The sequence below is a fragment of the Rhamphochromis longiceps genome, linkage group LG19 (assembly GCF_057381845.1).
Source record: "Rhamphochromis longiceps isolate RC_006_pf linkage group LG19, R_longiceps_female_GT1.1, whole genome shotgun sequence".
Lineage (NCBI taxonomy): Eukaryota > Metazoa > Chordata > Actinopteri > Cichliformes > Cichlidae > Rhamphochromis > Rhamphochromis longiceps.
In genome coordinates, this window is record NC_140575.1 from 2674644 (window position 1) to 2700401 (window position 25758).

The window sequence follows — 25758 nt, forward strand, 5'->3', positions numbered from 1 at the left end:
GCGGCTCGGGCAGTGGCTGAAGCAAAAACTCGGGTGTGGGAGGAGTTCGGAGAGGCCATGGAAAAAGACTTTCGGACTGCCTCGAAGAGATTCTGGCAAACCGTCAGGCGTCTCAGGAGGGGAAAGCGGTGCTCTACCTGCACTGTGTATAGTGCTGGCGGAGCGCTGCTGACGTCGACTGAGAAAATTGTCAGGCGGTGGAAGGAATAATTCGAGGACCTCCTTAATCCCTCTGACACGTCTTCCGAGGAGGAAGCAGAGTCTGGGGATGAGGGGAATGACCCGCCAATTTCCGGGGGCGAGGTCACTGAGGCAGTTAAATAACTCCTTGGTGGCAGAGCCCCTGGTGTTGATGAGGTCCACTCCGAGTTCCTGAAGGCTCTGGACGTTGTAGGGCTGTCCTGGTTGACACGCCTCTGCAATGTTGCGTGGAGATCAGGGACAGTACCTGTGGACTGGCAGACCGGGGTGGTGGTCCCCATCTTTAAGAAGGAAGACCGGAGGGTGTGTTCCAACTACAGGGGGATCACACTCCTCAGCCTCCCTGGGAAAGTCTGTGCCAGGGTGCTGGAAAGGAGAGTTCGTCCGCTAGTCGAACCTCGGATACAGGAGGAACAATGCGGTTTTCGTCCTGGTCGCGGAACACTGGACCAGCTCTTTATCCTCTCAAGGATACTTGAGGGTGCATGGGAGTTTGCCCAACCAGTCTACATGTGTTTTGTGGACTTGGAGAAGCCATTCGACCGTGTCCCTCGGGGTGTCCTGTGGGAGATGCTGCAGGAGTATGGGGTGTCTGGCCCATTGCTACGGGCCATTCAATCCCTATACAACCATTGCAAGAGCTTGGTTCGCATTGCCGGCAATAAGTCGGACTCGTTCCCGGTGGGTGATGGGCTCCGCCAGGGCTGCCCTTTGTCACTGGTTCTGTTCATAATTTTTATGGACAGGATTTCTAGGCGCAGCCAAGTGGCGGAGGGCTTTCACTTTGGTGGCCTCAGAATCTCATCTGTGCTTTTCACGGATGATGTGGTTCTGTTGGCTTCATCGGGTGAGGGCCTCCAGCTCGCACTGGAACGGTTCGCAGCCGAGTGTGAAGCAGCGGGAATGAGGATCAGCACCTCCAAATCTGAGGCCATGGTTCTCAGCCGGAAAAGGGTGGAGTGCCCACTCCGGGTCGGGGATGAGTTCCTGCCCCAAGTGGAGGAGTTCAAGTATCTCGGGGTCTTGTTCACGAGTGATGGGAGAAGGGAGCGGGAGATCGGCAGACGGATTGGTGCTGTGGCCGCAGTGATGCAGCACAAGAAAAATGAGCAGAGAATCACCTGATGTCCAGCCACACCCTATCATCCTCCCTCTGTGACCTCACTGCAGCACAGCCTAAAATAAAGTTTAAACTTTAAAATAATTTCCTTACATTTCTCTTGTACTTTAACATGATTTATCAGTAACTACATGAAGATACTTTTCTTCATGTCTCATTAAATTTATGCTGTTTTATTATTAGCTTAATCACACATGGATATCCATTTCAACATAATCTCTTGTTAATTGTGCTCATCAGATCAGAAGAGAGAGAAATGAGACACATGCATCACAGTATCAGTGTCCTTGAATTTCATGCAGCCTCTGAGGAAACAAAGTTTGAATCACCTTAGAGGGACTCTGATGACGCACTTTGTAGTCTGTACAGGTCAGATACAGAATCATTATGCACAATCACCAGATAAACAAAAATAAAGTCCAGGTTGCACAAAAACAAAATATCTCTGTAAATTTCTAAATTAGAGAAATACTCAAAGTGTTTTTGTTTCATTTATTTTGTGAAGACATGCCAGCAGTGACATGATCAAACCTATTGGTTTTATTTTAGTTGGTTTTAATACTCTGCTAGGAGCCACATGTCCTTTAACATGTATAGTGATGTGATATGCTAACTATATACAGTTTATATAATGACACTGATTACAGCTTAATGTTGTAGGACACTCAGAACTTGGTGGAGCTTGAAAGGCTGACACTGTGAAAGTCATGAGTGGGCTTACTGCAGTGGGCTGGCCCTGTCGTCCTGGTTTGACCTGTTCCTTTGCCTACAACCTTACAATATATATATTTTACACACAACTAAACTTTGCTTTTGTTAAATGTTCACTTTTGTTTTCCCAGATAGCTCAACCTGAAACACTGAAGTTTGAGGACCAGTTCCTAAATACCAAATTGCCTGATTGACATAAGGACAACGAATTATAATTCTTCTCACTGGAATATTGACATGTTTACAGCAGATGTGTGTAATTGTACCTGTCTGCGATATTTCAATTTTATTTTGAACCTTGTTTTTCCATTAGGGTTAGGGTAATTATATACATATATACATAATTATAAAAGGTGTTCCTGATATTGCTGTCATTTGGAACCGCTATCACTACGGCCGTCTTCTTCTGTTTGTCTACCACCACTATGTCCGGTTGGTTAGCCACCACCATTTTGTCCGTCTGTATCTGGAAGTCCCACAGGATCTTAGCTCGGTCATTCTCCACCACCCTTGGGGGCATCTCCCATTTTGACCGCAGGACTTCCAGGCCATATTCGGCACAGATGTTCCTGTACACTATGCCGGCCACTTGGTTATGGCGTTCCATGTATGCCTTGCCTGCTAGCATCTTGCACCCTGCTGTTATGTGCTGGATTGTCTCTGGGGCATCTTTACACAGCCTGCACCTGGGGTCTTGCCTGGTGTGATAGACCCCAGCCTCTATGGATCTTGTGCTCAGAGCTTGTTCCTGTGCTGCCATGATTAGTGCCTTTGTGCTGTCTTTCAGTCCAGGATTTCTGGATGTTTGGATGATTATTGAATATGTATGTATTTTCTTACAGTGCAGGACCTCCTGGTAGAGGACTCAAGCTTGAGGAACACAAACATATCACCTAACAGCGGGGTTAGATGAAGATTTTCATAGATACAACCTTTAGTAACTCATATTTGGTAAATGGTAAATGGCCTGTATTTATATAGCGCTTTACTAGTCCCTAAGGACCCCAAAGCGCTTTACATATCCAGTCATCCACCCATTCACACACACATTCACACACTGGTGATGGCAAGCTACATTGTAGCCACAGCCACCCTGGGGAGCACTGACAGAGGCGAGGCTGCCGGACACTGGCGCCACCGGGCCCTCTGACCACCACCAGTAGGCAACGGGTGAAGTGTCTTGCCCAAGGACACAACAACCGAGACTGTCCAAGCCGGGGCTCGAACCGGCAACCTTCCGATTACAAGGCGAACTCCCAACTCTTGAGCCACGATCGCCCCGATATTTGTCACTAATTAGTCTTGTGATATTCCAAAACTGAACCTTTAGAGTTCTGTAATGAAGAATTTCTACCTGTGTCAAAGTCCCCTGATGAAAAAGATGAATGTGTGGTAGAAAAAGAAACAGAGTAGATCCATCAAACATACGGGTTCTTCAGTGTCTGTTACACTGCTGCAATACCAATTCCCCTTAGGAAGAAGTAGAGTACTTAATTTACCGAATGATGGATTGATTATGCATGGCTGCCATTCACTGACCGTGTCACTGGAAGCACAAAGATAAATGCAGGAGCAGTCTGTCTGCTCAGAACTCAGCTGAAGCCCATTGAACATGACATCATCATTAAGCACACGCCAATCCTAAATACATATGGACAGCATTCAAAAAGCTGTAGAAGGTGAAGTGTTCTGCCTGTCCAAAGTTTGGTGTTTATTTATTGTTTGGTTTGTTTGTGCCAGCTGATTATTTCAGACGGATGATCTGATATCCTCGTGTCGGTGTTGTTCCCAGACCATCATGAAAATGTTGTTCCAGGTTCAACATTGCAAGTGACCAATCACATTGTTGTGACGTTATTCCATTCGTGCATTTATGAAATTCCAATGAGGCAAGGACAATATCAATTCTGCTTACTGTTTATTAAAGGGTTACGGTTAGGGTTAGGGTCAGGGTCTGTTGATCGGCGGACAGAGGCGGTTTCACGCAGTTTAAGTACAGTTTTTTGTTTTACGCCGGTTTTTCCCGAAGTCGCAAAAGTATGACGTCACAACATTCTGATTGGTCACTTGCAATGTTGATCCTGGAACAACATTTAGTATGATGATCTGGGAACAACACCAACACGAGGATATCAGATCAACCATTTCAGACACTGTTGCATAAATGAATGGAAACACACTACAGCGTAGGTGTCCAAGATAATGAAGTGTGACTGTTACCCATTTATCAGTAACAACAACATTCTGTGGCACAGAAGGAATGAAACAGGAATCACAGTGTCGGGCCTTCAAAAACACTGATTAGTGGGATACAGGTATAGTGTTTTATATTTTCATTTGATTGGTGGCAACTGCACATGATATGACTCAATTTAAGAGTAACAGCCGGAGATAATTATCAAAATAAATAATAATCGCCAATAATAAAACGTAAAATGAATGGTTAAATAAACTTTTTTTAAAAAACGTACCATCATATATATTTATATGATAACTGGAGTCAACTACATTTTACATTTAGTTAGCTTGTAACACTCAAGTTATTTTTTTATACAGTTTGTTACTGATCAGTGAGTAAATGGTAAATGGCCCGTTTCTACTTTAGCACTCAAAGCACTTTATAAAACATGCCTCATCAACAACTTGGGGTTCAGTATCTTTCCCAAAGATACTTTAGCATGCAGACTGAGGCACCCAGGAATTGAATCCCCAGGTTCCATTTACCACCATCCAATCAGTAGATCTAATTATGGAATTGACCGTGCTAGCTCCTGAGCTACAGCCTACAAAATTTTGAGTGGAAATCTTGTTAATAAAACTTTATCAACATCATTCGATGTCACAGTTTAACATCCTCTGATTAGTGTGTACTTTTTGGATGCAACCTTAACTTTACAATCAGACATATTTTGAGTCTAAATATAACCAAAGAAAAAATAAGACCAGTTTCCAGGTTAACAGTCTTGATTTAAAACAGTCCACCTGCTAATTATAACGTTCCAAACAAACGTGATATTCATTATGATCATTTCATTCTTTGTTGTAGTGAAATAATTTGTAAAGGCTTTTGCGTTTTATTAACCATGGTTATTGTATTTCAATAATAAAGTCAAAACACGCAGTGGTTGGTTTTCAAAACACACAAAATCGTTTAATTTTTAACAGGACAAAAAAAATAAAAAAATACAAATAAAATAAACACTCCATGCTCAATAGATAAGAATAATAACATAACAATAAGCAGTCATTACCTAAAATGATAATTACTTCAAGCCATGGCACAAGGGTCAGTGCTGGATCATTTCATAGAAGAATCAGTAAAGTCTCAGATAATCTCCGTCGTACCAGCTGTTTCAAAGACATGTGTAGGATTTCCTCATTATTTGCACATGCTAATTCTAAGAAGTGCAAAGTACAAACACTGTGGCCTGTGTGCTCTAACACGGTGGTGAACTGTGAAGATGTCATTGAACTTCCACTACACCCAAAGCCTTTTCTATTTGACTTGGATCCAGAAGTAAAGATGACAATAAAAATAGAAAAACTTTAATGAACATCAGTTTTTTTTTTATGCCAAACACTAAAATAATATTTTCTCCTCATAAATCAAAAGTCATCCACTGAATAAGATGAAGCGAAACTTCTGCATAAAACAATAAAAGACATGAATGTCACAGAAACAGAAATGGAGTTCCTGTCTGTTGTAAACCATCCAGTGTCTGGTTTCTTAAAAATTATGAATAAATACTAATATCATAATTTTTATGTGAATTTGCGATGCTCTCCAGAACTGAAGCTGTTGATTTACCAGTCAGTCTGCATCCCTACCCTCACCCAGCTTTGGAATGAGACTGTGGATACAAGGGGCAGGAACGAGCTTTCTCTGAAGCTGGACTCAGGCTCAGAGATGGTGTGAAAAGTTCAGTCTCTGTCATCGCTGTACCTGTTATCTGTCAGCTCAGACAGCTTCACAGTCAGTAACACAAACTGCTGCGCTTAAGGGATGAGTGCCTAGTATTTGACCTAAGATCAACAGTACTCTGAAATGGTAAACACGGTCAGTCACATACTATAATTCTATCATAAGCTATTTATCCATCAGATGCATTCACCATCAGCAGAAACCTGTGATCTGATGGAAACATCTTTGAGGTATTTTGTAGAGGAGCAGGAATGAGTTAGAAATACTGTCAGGACTGAGCTTCGTACAGGTTGTTCTTCTAGTTCTCAGCACCCTTCATCACTTTGTTGGCTCATAGCATTGAAACAGCATTTGTATCTGTGGCACTTTGAAAAAGGCTTAAAGATGTGGCACTTGGCTGCTTCACTGTTTTATTATTATGACGTCATTTCCTTTACATGTTTGTTTCGCTCCAGCAGACCTTTTTGAAATTTTAGACCGAAACATTTGACGATAATTATGAAATAATGTTATGAGTCTCTTGGCCAAGTCAGGGCTAAAAGGCAGCTTATGATACTTCCTGTCTCAATATCAGGACTACTGAATTTCATAACATGACCGGTAATGAGAGCTAAATATTCTTACATTCATTTGGAAGCTCTGCCATCCAGAGTAATCACCGTGTGTTTTAAAGGTGCAGTATGTAAAATATGGTTCCAGTCCTAAGCCCAAATAAAAGGGGAGGGTTGTGTCAGCAGTGGGATTCTGCCAAATCAAACATCAACAAGAATGAGATTTCTGTATCGGGTCAGTCAGAGCTTGGGTTAACAACTACAACCTCCGGTGTGTTGGCAAGCATGCTGTCCAAGGAAACTGTGTGCTGTTGCCCCAAACATAGGAGGAGAGGGTGAAAACCTTGGAGGCAGGGAGAAAGAAGGCAGGAGTGTGGAGGTAGGGACTTTACATGTACTATGGGACTGGTAACTGGAGCAGATGTTAGTAGACAGAGTTTATGAGCAGATGTTGGGTAGACATGGGTTAGCCCAGGGGTCTGCAACTTTTAACACCAAAGAGCCACTTGGACCCGGTTTCCACACAGAAGAAAACACTGGGAGCTGCAAATACTTGTTGACATCTAAAATGAAGATAACACTGTATATATTGTTTTTAACCTTTATGCTTTGTGTGAACAACTAAGGTGTGCTGCTTATGAAATCCATGAAGTGCTACAGAGAAAATTACATTTTATTTAAGTAATTAACACATTTTTAACTCTTAAAGAAATATAACAAAAGCAAAGACACCCAGCTGAACTAAAATGATCCAGCAAACAAAAACTGCTGTGAGCCACCCTTATATCACCTTTGTGCTTTTGGAGCCTTGACCTGACTTTTAAAAAATAACTGGGAAAAAAGCTCTATGCTGCTAAAAAAAAGAAAGAAAAATAAATATTTACAAAATTCTAAATATGTATTTTACCTGGTTAATGTGTGTGGCGGGGCGTGGTCTGCAGCGCCGCTGCAGGGGAGGCGGACGCACCTGAGCGGCACCCGCAATCACGCCTCGCCGCCTTAACGTCTGTGCGATCTATGCTGTTGTGTTGGTGTGTGTCGGGCTGTGAGCTGCAAAGCTACAGCCGGCTGTGTGCGTACGGCAAGGTCTGCCGTGATATGTTTACAACGGGACTTCTGCTCCTGAACCTCTGCGCACAGCGTCTTCAAATCGGGGCTGTACGAAGTCACTTTCATCTTTACGCAGGACTGTAAGCTGTCGTCTGTGAGGCGTGAGCGGTGTTTGTTTTAACATAGTTCACGGTGGAGCTGCTGACATAATGTGGATCCGAAGATCCATAATTGGCCAACCTGGGGTTGAAAGTCTCGATAAATTAATGGTGTTTCGGCGAGTACACCGGCTCCCGCGAGTGTGACGCTTATTTTGAGCAATGAAGAAATAATAGAATATAATTGTATTTTTGTATTTCAACATCACAATAATCTAACAATTTAGAACTACAAGTTAAAAAAGAACTAACATAAATAAAATACACTTCAGCTAAATACTTCTAATTTATTTTCCCAAACCACGCGGAGCCCCACTGTAAGGACTAAAGAGCCGCAGGTTGCCGACCCCTGGGTTAGGGTATACTGGTGGTGTGTGGGAAGGCAGAGGTAAGTACTAAATGGCAGTAACTGAAGAAAGAAGAATATTATCCAGGAGGAGCTGAGACAGGTTCTGGGTTTTAGGGACGAGTTACCAGATGACTGGGAAAGTAAAGCCCAAGTGGTGAGTGAAACAGTCAAGAAGGTATTTAGTGTATCTCGTGGACAGAGGAAAGAAGACAAGGAGACCTCTCTTGTGGTGGAATGAGAAAGTATAGAAAGGTATCTCAAAGAGAAGTGGAATAATCAGGGAAATGGAGAAAGCAGACAGGAGTGGCGGGATGTCAGGTGTCCAGCAAAGAGCGAGGTTTTACAGCAAAATAAACTGGAAACGAAAAGGCTTATAGTTGTATGAGTTATATGTGATCCCGGACAGAGAAAAGGACATGTACTGATTGGCTAGGCAGAGAGAGGAAGCTGTAATGATGTGACGTGGGTTAAGACTAAGGATAGACAGCAGAGTACTAAGACGTGTGTTTCATCTTTGTAACACACTGTTGAGGAGTAAAAGGAATACGCTGAGGGACTAATGAATGAAGAACATGAGAGAGAATCAGGAAGTGATGATTCGAAAGGAGAACGTGAGGGCAGCTACGAAGCAGAGTGGGAGGCAAATGGTCCGATGACACACCTGTGGAGGTATAAAAAGGTCCAGGAGAGACTGTAGTGGACTTTTGTTAACAGAGAAGTATACAGAAGGTCAGAAGGAAATCTAGAGAAAACATATGCTAGGGTGCCTGAAAGTAACTGTGGTACTACGTTAGGAAGTCAGGAGTGGCAGAGACATATGTGAGGGTGGTGCAGGACATGTATGAGGACAGACACTGAGGTGTGAGGTAAGAGTTGTGTTTTATTGTTTGGACAGTATCTGTTAAGAAGAGTCATTATAGACAGCAAGCTTCATTTAAATCATCTACAAAGATTTTACTGCAGTTATGATTCAGAGAGAAAATATGTTTTTGACTAATTATTTTTTAATGGGATTGTACCAGTTTGTGATAAAACATGGGGAATGGTCACTTACATCATTTAGTTGTCCACTTTTGACATTCTTGCCAAGAACATTTGTAAATAATGAGTTTAGGACAGTGTGAGGTGATTTTCATTGAACGAGTGACTGAGGGATAGATGCAGACTACTGTATACTGTATGTAGGAAATCTGTAACTGATCTGTATCAGACTTACATTAAATTGACATTCAAATATAAACCATTTTCTTATCATTGAGAGGATCATATGACCCTAACGGTAAACGTTTTATACATGATCCAGGGGTCATGATTCGTTTCCTTCGTTTTCTTTTTCCGTCTGTCGGGTTCATTCTGTTTGACAGCCTGACAGCATTCCAAGAGAGGAACTGGGATATTATATGAGGAAATTAGGAGTGGCAGAGCAGCAGGTGAGGGCTGCACAGGACATATATGAGAACAGCAAGGCAGCGGTGAGGTGTGCATAGGAGTGACAGATGGGATCAAGGTGGGGGTGGAACTACACCAGGGATCAGCTGTTGGTTGCAATGGTGATGGGCAGGTAAAGAGATGAGCTCAGGCAGGAGTCCTCCTGGCTATGACGTGTGTGGATAAAACTTTTATCTGTAGTGAGAGTGGGGGAGCAGGTGGAAGAAAGCCTGCAGAGGTGGAGGTATGCAATGAAGACAAGAGGAATAGAAGTTAATACAGCAACATTTATGTGACGTTCTCTGTCACAAATACTGTCTCACGTGCTTCTCAGAGGCGATCAAACCATCAGCCTTCCCATTGAAAAACAAACCCGCTCTACCTGCTAAGCCACACCCACCCTCATGATGATGTCATGTTTGGTATGTGCCACCATGTAAAAAGATGACAAAAGCACAAATTTGCTGTTGGCCAAACATTTAGGCTAGCTGCTCAGTAGATATCTGCAGGTGAGTTTTATCAGGTGTTGGTAAGAGTTACTATTTTTCCTGCTCTATTGACCATCAATTTTAGATAATGCACCTTTAACAACTAATTAATACTAACTAATAACTAATCCGTTTGTATTTTGTATGTGTTATTCCCTACCGAATATAAACTGCGATATTTCATTTTTAAGCTAAAATTAAAAGTTCAGGTTTCCAGATGTCTCGGAGCTCATGTTGTAGGATCCATCTCTGCACTACAGAACCTACAGGAGAATGTTTTTTCACGTCATAAAATTCCCAACAATAGTGACCTGCTGAAAATGCAATGTACAGCATACTGAGTAAATTACAGATAACGATGTTACAATCATTATCTGAACACTAATGAGTGGACACTTGAGGTAAAAGATGAATTTAAAACAAGGTTGACATCCAAATATGTCTCAGTGTAGTAATGGCATCAGAATGGTCATGGATCCTTTCAGCCACAGAAACAGTTCATACATGTAGAGTTTCCACAGGCTGAGAGACTCGGCCAGCGTGATCTGCACACGCCTTCTCCTGCTCTGAGTTTTAGTCCTCTTGTGCCTGTCAGACAAAGCAGAAGAAAGAGGAAGTGGTTATGCCTTTGGCACAGTCTGGGTCATAAAATCAAGATTTCTCTCAAAAGCCATTTCTCATGAGTTTCACACAAAATCACAGACAATTGCACGAGCCATCATCTGTTTACCACTGTGGGAATAGTGAGGACGTTTGCACTGTGATGCACAGAAGAATGAATCAATGTGCTCTGTACATGTTCAAAGCGTTAGGAAAATACATTTTAAAATGTTGTCAAAGGAGCTTGCAAAGAAAAGCGTCTGGACTTCTTTAAGTTACTTGAAGACGTTAATTTAAAGAAGTCCAGACGCTTTTCTTTGCAAGCTCCTTTGACTACGATGACCTGGATGACTGAGAATCTTCACAGACATTTTAAAATGTTGTTGCCAAACACACAAACAGAATATGGTGCAATCAAAAGAAACCACATTTATTTGTAAAGTTTTGTTGTTTTTTGGATGACAATGGTAAGATGTTAATGAACACACAAATGAGAATTTACTTTCATCAGCAGCCCATGGAGCCCTTCACTTCAAGCCCAGGTTCTCATACCATTAGTCATGGATAAATTGGTATTGAATATTTGGATTCTTGACATTGTTCATCTAAATGGAACCAACCTGCAGCCCAACTGGACCTTTGGGTAGTTTCATAGATGTAGTTTTCTTTAGCCACATTCCCTCACTATCCTCTGTTCATTTAAGCTGCACAAACCCAGTGAGATGTGCTGTCCACATTGGAGAGTCCATTTGGTTCTTGGGTGTCCTATTTCAATTTTTAAAAACTGATGCAATTAGAACAGGTGATACCACATTTTATCAAAAGGTTTTTTCAGTGCTCCAAAGAGCACAAAGAATATTTCATTCACCTCCATTACATGTATGAAATCTAAGTCTTGGTCAAACTGTCACTCAAAGTAACCTCCACATGTTTGCAACATACAGCAAACAAAACACCCTGGTTATTATATTTGATTCTTTTTCCACCTACCATAAAGCAAAAAGTTTGCAGTTTGAAAACAAGGTAACCTCTAAAGAGCCGTCACTCATGTAAATTCTATGTTACCAGTGAAACATGTCAAAACTCACAGACCAGCCAAGACTTTGATATGTTAACAGATTCTTATGTCATGTCTTATGTCACCTCTTTCTGAAAGTACATTTCTTACCTGGCTATGGCTCGTATGCAGCAGCGGGACATGTTGATGAAGGATGAGGATGAGGCCCTGGTCTGTAGCGTGGTCTCAATGCCTCGCAGCAGGTCATTGGTCTTCAGCAGCAACAGCATCTGCCGGGGAACTCTGTTCAACAAGTCGCTGATCTGGGGCAGGTACAGGCCTGCATTGGTCCTTATCTCAATATCCTGCCAAGTAAGACACGCAACAGGAAAAATAAAACTCAGGTTGCATGTATATGTGTAAGTCCATCAATGGCTGCTTATACCCAGTGAGTGTGAAAAAGATAAAACACTTGAAGTGGACAGAACAAGGAGAAGGAATTGGCTGATCTTATCAAACTGTAATATTTTCATATAATCAGACGAAGCAGGCCCCCGGGTCAAAGTACTGTTACTGACTATTAATAATGGCTCGTGGCTACATACGACAGATGACACTGACAGTGTAGGCTGATCAGTTGCTTCAAGTCACTACTTTGGCTCTCGGAGGAGGCGGACGCACTTTTTCTCCTCTCCCTTATCTTCCCTGCTTATGTCCTTGTCTTGTCTCGTGTGTTTTTTTGTATTACTTTCCCTGGAACACTCTCTCACAGTCTGTTTCTAAAACCTAAAGAGAAGTCTGGGCTCAGGAGAGCCCGAGTGCCCTGGAGGTACTTTCCCTGCCGGATACACGATGGACGGGTGGCAGACATGGAGGATCGTGTGCCTGGCGGGACTGTCGATCGAGGACGCTGAAGATATCTACCTATTTGGAACCATGATAACAGGGTTCTTGCTGATCGGAGCTGGCTTGGCCCTGGCTTATCGGAGAATTAAGAAAGCCGAACCGGCTGTTCAAACCCCCCCCCCGAAGGCTGCCCGCTGGGATTGGAACGATGGGACAAGGCGCAACTTCTCAGAAAGGGCTCACTGAGTGCAGCATGGTTAAGAGCTTGGAGGCGCTAACGGCTGCAGTGAAGGCTCAGAATAACACCTCTGGGCGGAAGCTGGATTACATCGCGGATCAGTTGGCTGCGGTCGTGAGGTCTCAGAATCTGCTCTGTGAGCAAAAGCCTGAATAGACCACGGAATTGAAGGTAAATAACATCATGGAGAAACTCGCAGCTATTAACGGGAGATTGAGAGACCAGTGTCGGAGTGTTAAAGAACAGCTTTGAAATTCTCATGAGTTGTTGCAAAAGACAAACCACCATCATAATGCGGCTATCCCTTCGGCGCCAGCTGTGGGCTCAAGGCTGGAGCTGAACAAAAACTCCCTGATAACAACTGTGTTGAGTCTGTTCCTTCCCATTCCATGCAAGGCCACCTGGGTTGGCTGGAAGACTGTTTACTTAGCCTGGCAGGGCGAAGGACACTGTCTCAGCTGAACTATGGACACACACACACACATACATATACTGATACTGATAAGCACTCACTGACGCATCACCCTCCCTACCCTGGATCCAATGTCACCTCCAATGCTTGCCTCCCCTCTGATGTGGACATCGGGTCAGTTGGAGGCGCAGTCGAAAGATTGCAGCGGTCCCAGATCAGATGTACACACTGGAACACTTTCCCATGTTGCTGTCTGTGTTTATTGTGCTGTGGTGTGTTGATATCTGTGCATTCCTGTATTATCCTTCTGTGTTACACATTTCAATGTTTTTTTTCCTCGCTACCTAGCCTGACCTGTCTCCCCAATGTGATGTTTGTATTGTATGTACGGTCGGCAAGGTCTGTCATCTCGGTTGTGGGCAAAAGACCTGCAACTGACAAATAAAGGCCATCATCATCATCATCATCATCAACTTTTAATCGCCACATGCAGTAAACTGCAGTGAAATGAACCCGCCCCCCGACCTTACACACACAACACAGACATCACATGGGGATACAAGTCAGAGAACGGTTGCATTACAGAAAAAACCACTGAAATGTACACTACAATGGGAAAAGTACAAGAGGAAAAAAAGAGACCTCTGCTCATGCTGGGCTATAGAGGACAGCATGAGAACAGGAAACAAAAAAACTCCTCTGCACAAAAAAGCACTTAAATGTCCACAGCACAACATTATAGAGCACGTGACCAGCAACAGGGTTGGGTAGGGGAAAGGAGTAATCCCAGGCAACACAGCAGCCATCCTGCCACTGCGCCGACTCACCAGCGCGGGCCCAGACCCGCCTCGTGTTCCCAGGAGGCAACAAGCATCGAAGGCATTGGAAGGGGAGGGGGGATGTGTGAGTGCTTATCAGTGTAAGTGTATGTGTGTGCGTGTCCATAGTTCAGCTGAGACAGTGTCCTTCACCCTATCAGGCTAAGTAAACAGTCTTCCAGCCAAACCAGGTGGCCTTGCATGGGATGGGAAGGAACAGACTCAACACAGTCGTTATCAGGGAGTTTTTGTGCGGCTCCAGCCTTGAGCCGTGCAGCTGGCGCCGTGGTGTTCGCATGTTGATGCCGTTGATTTTTCTTTTATGCGAGCAGCTTAGGAGAATTTCAAACCTGATCTTTAACACTCCGACACTGGTCTCTCAATCTCCCGTTGTAGAGCCGCGAGCCTCCCCAAGATGGTATCAAACTTCTGGTCCGTGGTGTTGTCATTCTTGTGATTCTGAGACCCCACAACTGCAGTGAGCCGTTCTGCGATGTGATCCAACTTTTGCTCAAGGGTCTCATTTTGAGCAGGCCTCTCTCTGATGTATCCCATCATATGCTCAATGGTGTTATTTTGAGTCTTCAGGGCAGCTGTAAGCGTCTCCAAGGTGTTAACCATGCTGCGTTCGTTGTGAGAAGTCGCGCCTCAACCCATCGCTTCAATCCCAGCGGGCAGCCTTGGGGGGGTTTGAACAGCCGGTTCTGCTCTCTTAATTCTCCGATAAGCCAGGGCCAAGCCAGCTCCGATCAGCAAGAACCCTGTTATCATGGTTCCAAATAGGTAGATATCTTCAGCGTCCTCGATCGACAGTCCCGCCAGGCACATTTCTACACACAAAAAACTGCAAAACAGTCACAAGTTTAAAACAATTTCACAAATATGTTTATTTAAAAGATTAAACTGTTAAATTCTGTTGTTATGCTGTAAATACATAACTAAAATTTGACTCACTTATTATAATATGACATGCAAAAGTGATGGGACAAAAGCTATGAATGTTTTTTATGAGTACAGAACATCTGGGAACCAAAAAGGTGCTGCTGAACTAGGCCCCGGTCCGGATGGGCCTGGGCCCCCTTTGGCGGGTTGCAGAGTATGGGGGTGCCACTAAATTATTGAAGTTCAATAATTTATGTTTTTTTAACACATGACAGTGGTGGTGGGAAGTCTGTTTTTTGTCAAGTAGTTTTAAACTTCTTTTATAAATGTTTTCAATAGTTTTAAGTGTTGTTGGACAAGCAAGTGACCAGGATGTCAAACAATCCGGTCGTTAAGTGATGACGTGACGAATCCTACTTGCGGGCCTAAAGTAGTCTGCGTTTAATATGGCTTTTGTGTTGTTAACATGTTTAGTGTTATGTATTTTCTTCTATTTAATCTCAAAAAGCTCCTAAAACAGTCAGTGATCACTGTTGACCTCCCTCGGCTTTTATTACCGCTAATCATTTATTTAAGCTCAGTTTTTAAAACCTTAGGATGTAACTACAGCCCAGCCCATGCAGCAGTATATGAATGACTAACCTCATATTGTGGATGGATTATCTCAGTTGTTCTCCTGGCTGAAGTTTGGTCCTTTTACAGCATCCTGCCATGCGATTACATTTGTTCCTGACCACCGAGAACACTCACGTTAACTTTTATCGAGTGGAAAAAAAGTTAGCTTGTTTATATTATGCTAACATAGCTGTGTCGCTAGCGGTCACGTAGCACATTATTATATACCAGCTAGCCCAACTTCAGTAACCCTACAAACGTCACTGCTGTTTAGTTTTCTGTCTTCATTTATGTTGGAAGTGATAACAGAGCTGTACGTTTTAATTTGTTTCCAAAACCTCGCAGTCAGGACATGCTATATTGTATTTAGATAGAAGCTAGCAAGCTAACTTCCTGCTAACTTCTAACTCCGTTAAATGTCATAAATTCCGTTTTCATGGATGCCTGGATGTTAAACTCAATTGTTACACCTGGTAGAGCGGAACGCTGATCATTTTATTAAAGATGAAAGACTTTAGACAGTTTTTCAACTCTCAGTAATGCCATAGTGATCGTTTGATATATGGACCTGCAGCGGAGTTTAGGTCCAGACACGACTAGTGACGTCAGACTGAATGACCGGATTGTTATTTTTGTATGTGCCCTGGTTACACTCCGCGTTGATTATTGTAATTCTGTCTTTTCTTGGTTACTTCTCCATAGTCGTCAGCTGGTCCAAAATGCAGTTGCTCGTGTAACTACCAGAACCGCTTCTGTAGAATATATTTCTCCTGTCCTTCAACAGCTTCACTGGTTGGCTGATTTTGAGAGATAATATTGGACCTGCTTTTCACTCTCCCCTCCAGCTCCTCCATGTTTGTCAACCTGCCTGTGTATGCACTGTGCTTGAAACGTTGGGGGAATTATCGCTGTTTGTTCTTTACTATGGTGGTGACAGATTTTGGATTTCTGCTGCAATATTCTAATGATAAGATCAGAATTTGGATAAAAACATGCAAACATTCATCCTGTCTTGTATCAACGGTTCAGTCTGGTTGTAGTGGTGCAATGGTGCGGAGGATATTGTATTGGCACACTTTGGGCCCAGTAGCACCATGAGAGCATTGTTTAAACACCATTGTATGACCATGTCCATCCCTTTAGTACCAAAGTGTACTCATCTTTTGATGGCTGCTGCTATCAGGTCGCAATGTAACAAAGCTCAAATAATCTGAAACTGGTAAATTCACTGTATTCAAATACAACAACTGCATCATTTCAAAGTAGATCAAAATCTCGGAGGAATGTTTTCACACCTTGTTGCCATGAGCGATTAAGGTAGTGCTAAAGGTAAAAGGAGGTGAATCCCAGTACTTTGAATGTATACCTGATAAAGTGTCCAGCAGAAAAGGAAGAGTAGATTCACACAAATAGGCTTTCAGGTATTGCTTCAGTACAAACAGTAAATGACGGTACACAGAAAGAAGTAATGACAAAGGAATAAGGGGACGGAGGGATGATGTTTACCTCCATGGCAACTATTTGTTCTCTTTGATGTTGAAGATGGCTGCTTGAGTTGCTGCATCAGTGTCTTGCTCTACTCTACTTCAAAGGACTTTTCCTACTGCACATCAATGCAGCTAAATTACACCATTAGTCATGGAACAAAGTGATTCCAAAGCCTTATTCATTTTGCAATCTTTAGATGGTAAGTATGTCAAGAGGTGAGCAGAGGTGAGTCTGTACAAGTGCTGGACAAAACACAAGTAAACTGAACAACTGCATAAATGCAGACTAATTGGATGCGTAATATAGAAATACCTATTCACGTCATCTGAAAGTCTAAATAGATGCACAAATTATTGGTCAAGGTTAGCGCTGGGTATATTTTCAACTTGGATGCATTAACATTACAATCAGTGCTCTAAAATTACAAACGAGGGATGTTTTCAATCACAAAGAAAAATTTGGTACACGATGATGGAATAAAAAACATTTTGTTTTCTGCGAGATTTAAAGGTTTGTGTTCATACACTTTTTTTTTTACAGCTCCAGTACAAATGATTCATAGTTATAGTTTTAACAGAAGATAAGAAGCACTTCACTTGACTTAGCAACAGAGCTGAAGGAGTCCTTTTCAATAAATGAAAAACAAAGTGACCCTCACTTTGTTTTTAGGAGTGGTAATGAGTGGATTTGGTGAAGCGATGTTGTAAAAAGAGAAAGAATGTAGCAGGAGGGTCAGACTAATACAAAGTGCAGTTTTAACTGCATCCTCGGGACTGTTTTCAGAGTCAGTCTCCTAATAGCTACTTTATCATTCTAAAGAATAAATCTGCAATGTCAGATACATAAACAACTACATTATTAAGGACCATCAAACGCATCTCAGTGGTGCTCCCGTATCCAAACATCTTCAAATCACAGGGGAGCAGGATTTACTACAAAGGCTTCAGCTGCCCGAGAGCTGGTAGATTCTAGAAGGTAAAAAAAATACAATAAAATAAAATAAATCACCTTCCAGGAATAAAAGTGTGCGCCAAGGTAACACAGTGACATCACGCAGGCTGAGATGAGTGAACTGACAAAATCAAACATCAGCATGGAGGACTGCTGTTCATCCAAACTACAGGATACACTTTCATTAAACTGTATTGCTCCACAGCCTTATGTGTTCATTATTGTAACCACGATGACACAAAGCTTCTCCCTTTTATTTTAACAGGGTTACAATCATAAGACTTGCCTTACAGCTGTAGGCTTGTAGCCAAACCTTTGTTGGTTGGACAGTTATTATATTTCATTACTCACCATCAAAAATAACAACGGTATGCTTCTAGAGATGTTAGATAAGCTGTTGCTATTGCATCACTTACACCAGAACTGGAGAGCAGACAGAGTTTTTAATTTAAAAAAATAAAATGGCTTTTTTTCCTTTGAAAAAATATTATTGTGAGAAGAATTTGATTTATCGAATTAGATCCATCAGTAGTGGTTCCTTGATTTTAATGGCTGACGTATGCCTGTGATACACTGTGGCCGTGATGGACAGTTTTCAAACTCTCTTTGTTTCATGTAAGCTTTCCATACACCAAACTAGTTTCTGATTGTAACCGATGCTTCATTTCATACTACCAGCAGGAATGCCAAGACAAGGATCGCTGTGTCCACAGGGTGCTGAAGGAAAAAACAAACTACATTTTAATACTTAAGAGAAGAAACCACAGTAGAACCATCTGTTACCAAAAGCAGCTAGGGAGAGTACGACACCTGTACGATCTACAAAGTCAGCGCTATCTAAGTAAACATCCAGAGAAATCTTTGAGCACCAATGAACTTTTACTAATACTAAAAATATTGTTATCCAGATTATAATGAGAGAAACACATCTGACAACTCTACAGTGCTGACTGTAAAGCTTTTACCTTTTTAAACTGCACTGGAAGTTAAATCTAATTACTTTTCAATGCACTTTGAAGGAAAATACCATTAACAGTGAAGAACTGTGCATTTGGATTTCTGGCAAGTTAGAAGCTCAGCAGTTAAACTTCTGATGTATGTGAGGTTCTGACTATGGACATATATAAACAGACAGATATGAGCAGGTGTTTAAACTGAATCTTATAAACCTTATTTTCATTTGCTACACAAATATTATTTACTTTTATGTGCTGTAATGTCTAATTTTTAATATCTTGAAAGGCAAATGTTTTAAACAGAGAGTATTTAATTAATATTGTATATTAATGTTTTTTATTATTTTATTTAATAAAGCCATTCATAAAAATCCAATGGTTTTTTCACTGTGTGAATAACAAACATTGGTGCCCAAAGCCCTGTGTATATTCTTCTCCAGACTAATTATATGTGCACGCTAATCTGATCAAAGTGTGTGTGTGTGTGTGTGTGTGTGCGTGCGTGCGTGCGTGCGTGCTAGCAAGATTTTCAGGGCTGTCAGTCCAGATAAACATAGATTTGACATGCACAGAGACAGACAGACACCATTCTGACACAGATAAACTACTCTCTGTCTCCGTCTAATGCCCACAGGAAATGATGTGAGAAAACAACTGCAATGCAGCAAACAGCATCTGATTCATCTACATTATCTCCCACCTACACACACGCACACACACAATTTTATTCAATTCAGTTTATTAACGTAGTGCTAATTCACAGCAACAGACAGCCTCCTGTGAGCAATCACTTGGTGATAGCGGGGAAAAAAATCTCCCTTTCAACAGGAAGAAACATGCGGCAGAGCCAGGCTCCGGGAGGGACAGCCATCGCTGCGACTGGTTTGTGGGACGTGGGGAAAGAACAGAAAAGAAGACCACAGGGAGACGGCAGAAAACAGAAACCAGTGATGTTCTGCCAGGACAAGCAAGGCAAGCAGTGCTTTACTTGTCAAATCTAAATTTAGACATAAATGAAGAAATACCAAAGTAAAGCGATCTCATACAGCACTGTCATAAAGTTTCTCAATTCCATTAAATGCAAAAAAGACCAGCAAGCAAATAAACGCCATGAGGAAATGCTACAGTGAGAAGAAAATTAACATTTCTGATATATTCCCACATATGAGGCCCATTGTCTAGAAGGAATGTATGAAAGCTGTCATACAACACTAATATGATTTATCTATTTTTTTATTCCTGAATCAATCACTAGTCCAAAAACTGACTGAAATGGCATCAAATACAACCTGAATTTGTTTTGGTCAGCATCAAGTAATTACAACAGTAATAGCAATTATGTCACTCCTGGATTTGCTTAAACCACTTACAAGTAACTGCTCAGTATACATCATTTCCTTTATTAACAGTAAGCACTTCACTAAAAGTGGTCCTATTGTGCTTTCTGTCGTATATATGCTGCTACAATGGCAGATAGAGTCCCGATCAAAAGTTTAAGACTTTTGGAGAAATGGCAAAAAAAATCGTATCTTGCATGGTTGGATCTTAACAAGGTTCCAAGTAGAACTTCAACATGCAACAAGAAGAACTGGGAGTGAGACAAAAAATTTTGAGCATGCAATTTATTGAAAACACCACTTAAACACACCACTTAAACTTAAACACACAGGCTGTTTTACAGCTGATCAAAAGTTTTGGACCACATAATGCAAAATGCAAAAATGTGGATTCATTGTCATTTTCTGTCAGGTAGTCACACTGTCATGATGTTCTGATGGCAAAGGCAAAAAACATTCCCCTTTTGAACATGGCCGGGTTGTTGAACTGCATAAGCATTGTCTCTCACAGCACGCCATCGCTGCTGAGGTGGGATGCAATGAGACATTTGAAAATTCATAAATGATCCTGAGGGTTATGGAACAGACCCAAATTAAGGCCGTTACCGGTGCCGACTGCAGCCCCCATAACCATCAGATGACATCTGAGACTGAAGGGCTTCAAAAACTAAAAACGTCTTCAAAGGCCTCGTCTCCTTGAACGCCACAGAACTGACCATTTGGACTTTGCAAGAGAGCACCAAACATGGGACACTGAAAGGTAGAAGAAAGTTTTATTCTCTGATGAGGATAGTCCTGATGGTTTCCAACATTACCAGCATGACAAGCAGATCCCGCCTGACATGTTTTCTACGCTCCGCAGTGGAGGGGACGCCATAATGGTCTGGTGTGCTTTTTCCTTCAGTGGAACAATGGAGCTTCAGGAAGTGCAGGGACGTTAAACGGCCACTGGCTGTGTCCAGATGTTGCAGAGAGCGTCCTCATGACTGAGAGCCCTCGTCTGTTTGGTTACGACTGGGTTTATCAACAGGACAACGCTACAGCACACAACGCTGCAGGACAAAGGACTTCTTCCAGGAAAAGAACATCACTCTTTTGGACCATCCTGCGTGTTCTTGTGATCTAAATCCAACTGAGAACCTTTGGGGATGGATGGCAAGGGAAGTTTACAAACATGGACAACAGTTCCAGACAATAGATGCCCTTCATGCGGCCGTCTTCACCACTTGTTCCCACTCACCTCATGGAAGCGCTTGCATCAAGCATGCCGCAATGAATTTTTGAAGTGATCAACAATAACGGTGGAGCTGCTCATTACGGAGTTCATGTTTGGAACTTTGATTTCTGTTTTTGGGGGGTTTATGGGATTTTTGGAGGTGTGGTCCTAAACCTTTGATTGGGACTGTATTAAACATGCCCAAAATCTCACCTAAGGCCGCCTGAGGTCAGTATGTAATGATCCCTGTGAGCTGATAGTTTTCTCTACTCTTTTTTTCTTGATAATATCAATGAAACCAGATATCCTAAATGTGATTGTATCTAGCATAAAGCTCCACTCACGTATAGTTCAAAACCTTTCATTTACGAGGGGCACCCAATCAAAATAAAGCTGGCATACAAGAAGTGGACAGGAAGCTAAAATGACTTGTTTCAGACAGAGGACAAACTGAGGGACTGTTGTTTAAGATAAACAGGGATTCTTTTTAGTTATCAATCATACAAAGCTATTCTAATAGTGCAAGAAATTAGTAAAGTAGGTCCCTTGAAACATAACTAGCAAATGCAGAACAGCTGCAAGTACCATACTGAGTAGACTTACTGTAGTCTAATTTAATCTAATTCTTTGCTAAATCATTTTCTGTGAATCGCTCTAAACTCTCCTTTGTTCACTAAATAAGTTACTTCACATCTCATGTTTTTTTTCTTTATTTACTTTTTAAAAAATCAAAACCAATCGTTAACAGGGTAGAGACATAAACCTACAACATAATACCACATCACAGCACCCCAGTCCAAATAACAGGGTGCTGGGTGTTCTGAAGTGCTATGCTGATGCCTGATTGGGGAATAACAATTAGTAGTAATTATAGGAGGTTGGGTAGCAGGCCTCACAGCTGTCAGGCGGGACACAGAGAAGGTGACAGGGCTCTCATTTGCATCTGAAAGCTTCAATAAGGACATATTGTATTGAGAGTGGCGCAATAATAAGCCAAGCAAAAGGAAAAGGGAATTCATCTTGGGGGAGGTGGAATCTGTTCTGGCGATTTTTCTTTCTCTCCAGTATATTAGAGTTAACCAGCTGATTTTGTACCACAGACAGACATAAGGGAAGAATGTCAGACATGATTTAGCAAAACCAAGTGTCATTCGTACAGAGTACACAAGCAAATTGCTACTGTATGAAGTAAATAAAATTTACTGAACCAATATGTACTTATAAAAAAGGCACCTAATTCAAGAGATGAAACATAGTTTGTACATAAATGAGAATCAATTATATCTTTAGGCACCTGTCACAAAAATACATGATTGGTTCCCATTTCATGAGCTGAATCTACAAAAAAGCCAAATATGAAGGTGTTCACTAACAAGCTGATACCCAAAAGCTTTTAGCCAAAAACTTGCCATACCTCTGCATGGAGTGCAGTGTGTCTTTTAAAAGTCTGAGGAAACTACAGGGAGTGCAGAATTATTAGGCAAGTTGTATTTTTGAGGAATAATGTTATTATTGAACAACAACCATGTTCTCAATGAACCCAAAAAACTCATTAATATCAAAGCTGAATGTTTCTGGAAGTAGTTTTTAGTTTGTTTTTAGTTTTAGCTATTTTAGGGGGATATCTGTGTGTGCAGGTGACTATTACTGTGCATAATTATTAGGCAACTTAACAAAAAACAAATATATACCCATTTCAATTATTTATTTTTACCAGTGACACCAATATAACATCTCCACATTCACAAATATACATTTCTGACATTCAAAAACAAAAACAAATCAGCGACCAATATAGCCACCTTTCTTTGCAAGGACACTCAAAAGCCTGCCATCCATGGATTCTGTCAGTGTTTTGATCTGTTCACCATCAACATTGCGTGCAGCAGCAACCACAGCCTCCCAGACACTGTTCAGAGAGGTGTACTGTTTTCCCTCCTTGTAAATCTCACATTTGATGATGGACCACAGGTTCTCAATGGGGTTCAGATCAGGTGAACAAGGAGGCCATGTCATTAGTTTTTCTTCTTTTATACCCTTTCTTGCCAGCCACGCTGTGGAGTACTTGGACGCGTGTGATGGAGCATTGTCCTGCATGGAAATCATGTTTTTCTTGAAGGATGCAGACTTCTTCCTGTACCACTGCTTGAAGAAGGTGTCTTCTAGAAACTGGCAGTAGGACTGGGAGTTGAGCTTGACTCCATCCTCAACCCGAAAAGGCCCCACAAGCTCATCTTTGATGATACCAGCCCAAACCAGTACTCCACCTCCACCTTGCTGGCGTCTGAGTGGGACTGGAGCTCTCTGCCCTTTACCAATCCAGCCACGGGCCCATCCATCTGGCCCATCAAGACTCACTCTCATTTCATCAGTCCATAAAACCTTAGAAAAACCAGTCTTGAGATATTTCTTGGCCCAGTCTTGACGTTTCAGCTTGAGTGTCTTGTTCAGTGGTGGTCGTCTTTCAGCCTTTCTTACCTTGGCCATGTCTCTGAGTATTGCACACCTTGTGCTTTTGGGCACTCCAGTGATGTTGCAGCTCTGAAATATGGCCAAACTGGTGGCAAGTGGCATCTTGGCAGCTGCACGCTTGACTTTTCTCAGTTCATGGGCAGTTATTTTGTGCCTTGGTTTTTCCACACGCTTCTTGCGACCCTGTTGACTATTTTGAATGAAACGCTTGATTGTTCGATGATCACGCTTCAGAAGCTTTGCAATTTTGAGACTGCTGCATCCCTCTGCAAGATATCTCACTGTTTTTGACTTTTCTGAGCCTGTCAAGTCCTTCTTTTGACCCATTTTGCCAAAGGAAAGGGCGTTGCCTAATAATTATGCACACCTGATATAGGGTGTTGATGTCATTAGACCACACCCCTTCTCATTACAGAGATGCACATCACCTAATATGCTTAATTGGTAGTAGGCTTTCGAGCCAATACAGCTTTGAGTAAGACAACATGCATGAAGAGGATGATGTGGACAAAATACTCATTTGCCTAATAATTCTGCACTCCCTGTACATACTTGGACTACAGATATTTAGAAGTATATGAACTATGTCTGAAAGAAAGTCCAAAAATGCACCTGACACAGGACCTGAGAGATGCATTTGACCCTTCAGTTGATCCATGTAATGTACACACTGATGCCTCAGCTGTCAAGAAGCTAATCTTAAGTAAGGGGAAACAGGGAGGAAAGGCTGGGGTACACCAAATTACACAAGACATGAACTAAAAACTAGGGGTGGGGGGGGGAAAGCGACACTGCGTAGTATCGCGATATTTTGTTTGCTAATAATGTATTGATACAGGGACAGCAGACATCGATATTTTATTACAAAAACTTCCAGTCCACCAGCCGGTGCGGTTGAGCTTTTTCTCTAGTGAGGTCAGCAGAGGTTAGGTCAGCACATGGGAAAATTGATCAAACAAAGATGGAGGCAGAGCAAGAAATCAGGAAACTGCCATCTGCGTTTAAATCGAACGTCTGGTCGTATTTTGAACATTTTTAACAAGGATGGGACAAATGAGATGGATATGACATACTGGATTTGCAAGGTGTTTCATATGAAAATAAAGTAGTCTGGGAATACTACGAACATGAGGGCCCATCTTACATTACACCATCCAAAAATAGCATTAACCACGGACGGCAAAGCTAGCTCTAAATCAGCTCAACTGAAAAATCGACCAACACTGGACACTCTTAGCTTAACAAAGCTATCTGCCAATTCAGAGCGAGCTAAGAAAATGACATAATCTATCACGTACTTCATCTGCAAAGACCTGCATCCTTACAACATTGTGGAAAACGAGGGCTTTTCTTATATGCTCAAGACGCTGGAACCCAGGTATGTGACACCATCACGACGTTTTCTCGCGGACACAGCCGTACCCAATCTCTACATAGACGTGAAGCGTAAAGTTGAGGAAAGTTTGAGCACAGCAGAAAGGGTTGCATTAACTTGCGACGCATGGACCTGTGTAATTGCTACAGAACAATTTATGTTATACTTTGTTATTGCTAGAGAAGAATATTTATTTTATTATTTTACATATAAATTTTTTTTCCTGGGGACCCTGTGACACCCCATTGAAGAGCCGTAGGCTGTGGATCTCTTAAGATCTCACTGTTGGGTTTGTAAGGCCATGTTACTCCTAAGTTTCTATCTTGTTCAAAGAGAAGATATAAAACAAAGTTCTAAGCTAATCGACCTTAGTGTTCTCCTTTTTTAAAGAGAATCGATAAGAGAATCAAATCGTTAAACAGAATCGAAAATGGAATCGGAATCGTGAAAATCTTATCAATACCCATCCCTAGTTGTCACCGACAATACTTCTAATATGACAATTGCCACTCAGCTAGCGGGATACCTGCATGTGAAGTGTTTCGCCCATAAGCTCAATCTGGCATCACAACAAGCC

At 41.9% G+C, this 25758-nt stretch overlaps 1 protein-coding gene across 7 annotated transcripts in view; it reads right to left on the bottom strand.

Annotated features, from left to right (window-relative positions):
* Positions 1–5165: 5165 nt before the first annotated feature.
* adck1 (aarF domain containing kinase 1) overlaps positions 5166–25758 on the bottom strand; it is a 170823-nt gene continuing 150230 nt past the window's right edge. For 6 of the 7 annotated variants that reach the window (XM_085391119.1, XM_085391118.1, XM_085391115.1 and 3 more), the window contains 2 exons: positions 11747–11940; positions 5166–10566 (listed from right to left, as the gene is read on the bottom strand). In XM_085391119.1, the coding sequence (XP_085247245.1) occupies positions 10422–10566; positions 11747–11940 (339 nt within the window). In that variant the 3' untranslated portion in view covers positions 5166–10421. Of the gene's footprint in view, positions 10567–11746; positions 11941–13526; positions 14734–25758 lie in introns of those variants that run through there. The other variant, XM_085391120.1, reaches the window with a different exon arrangement.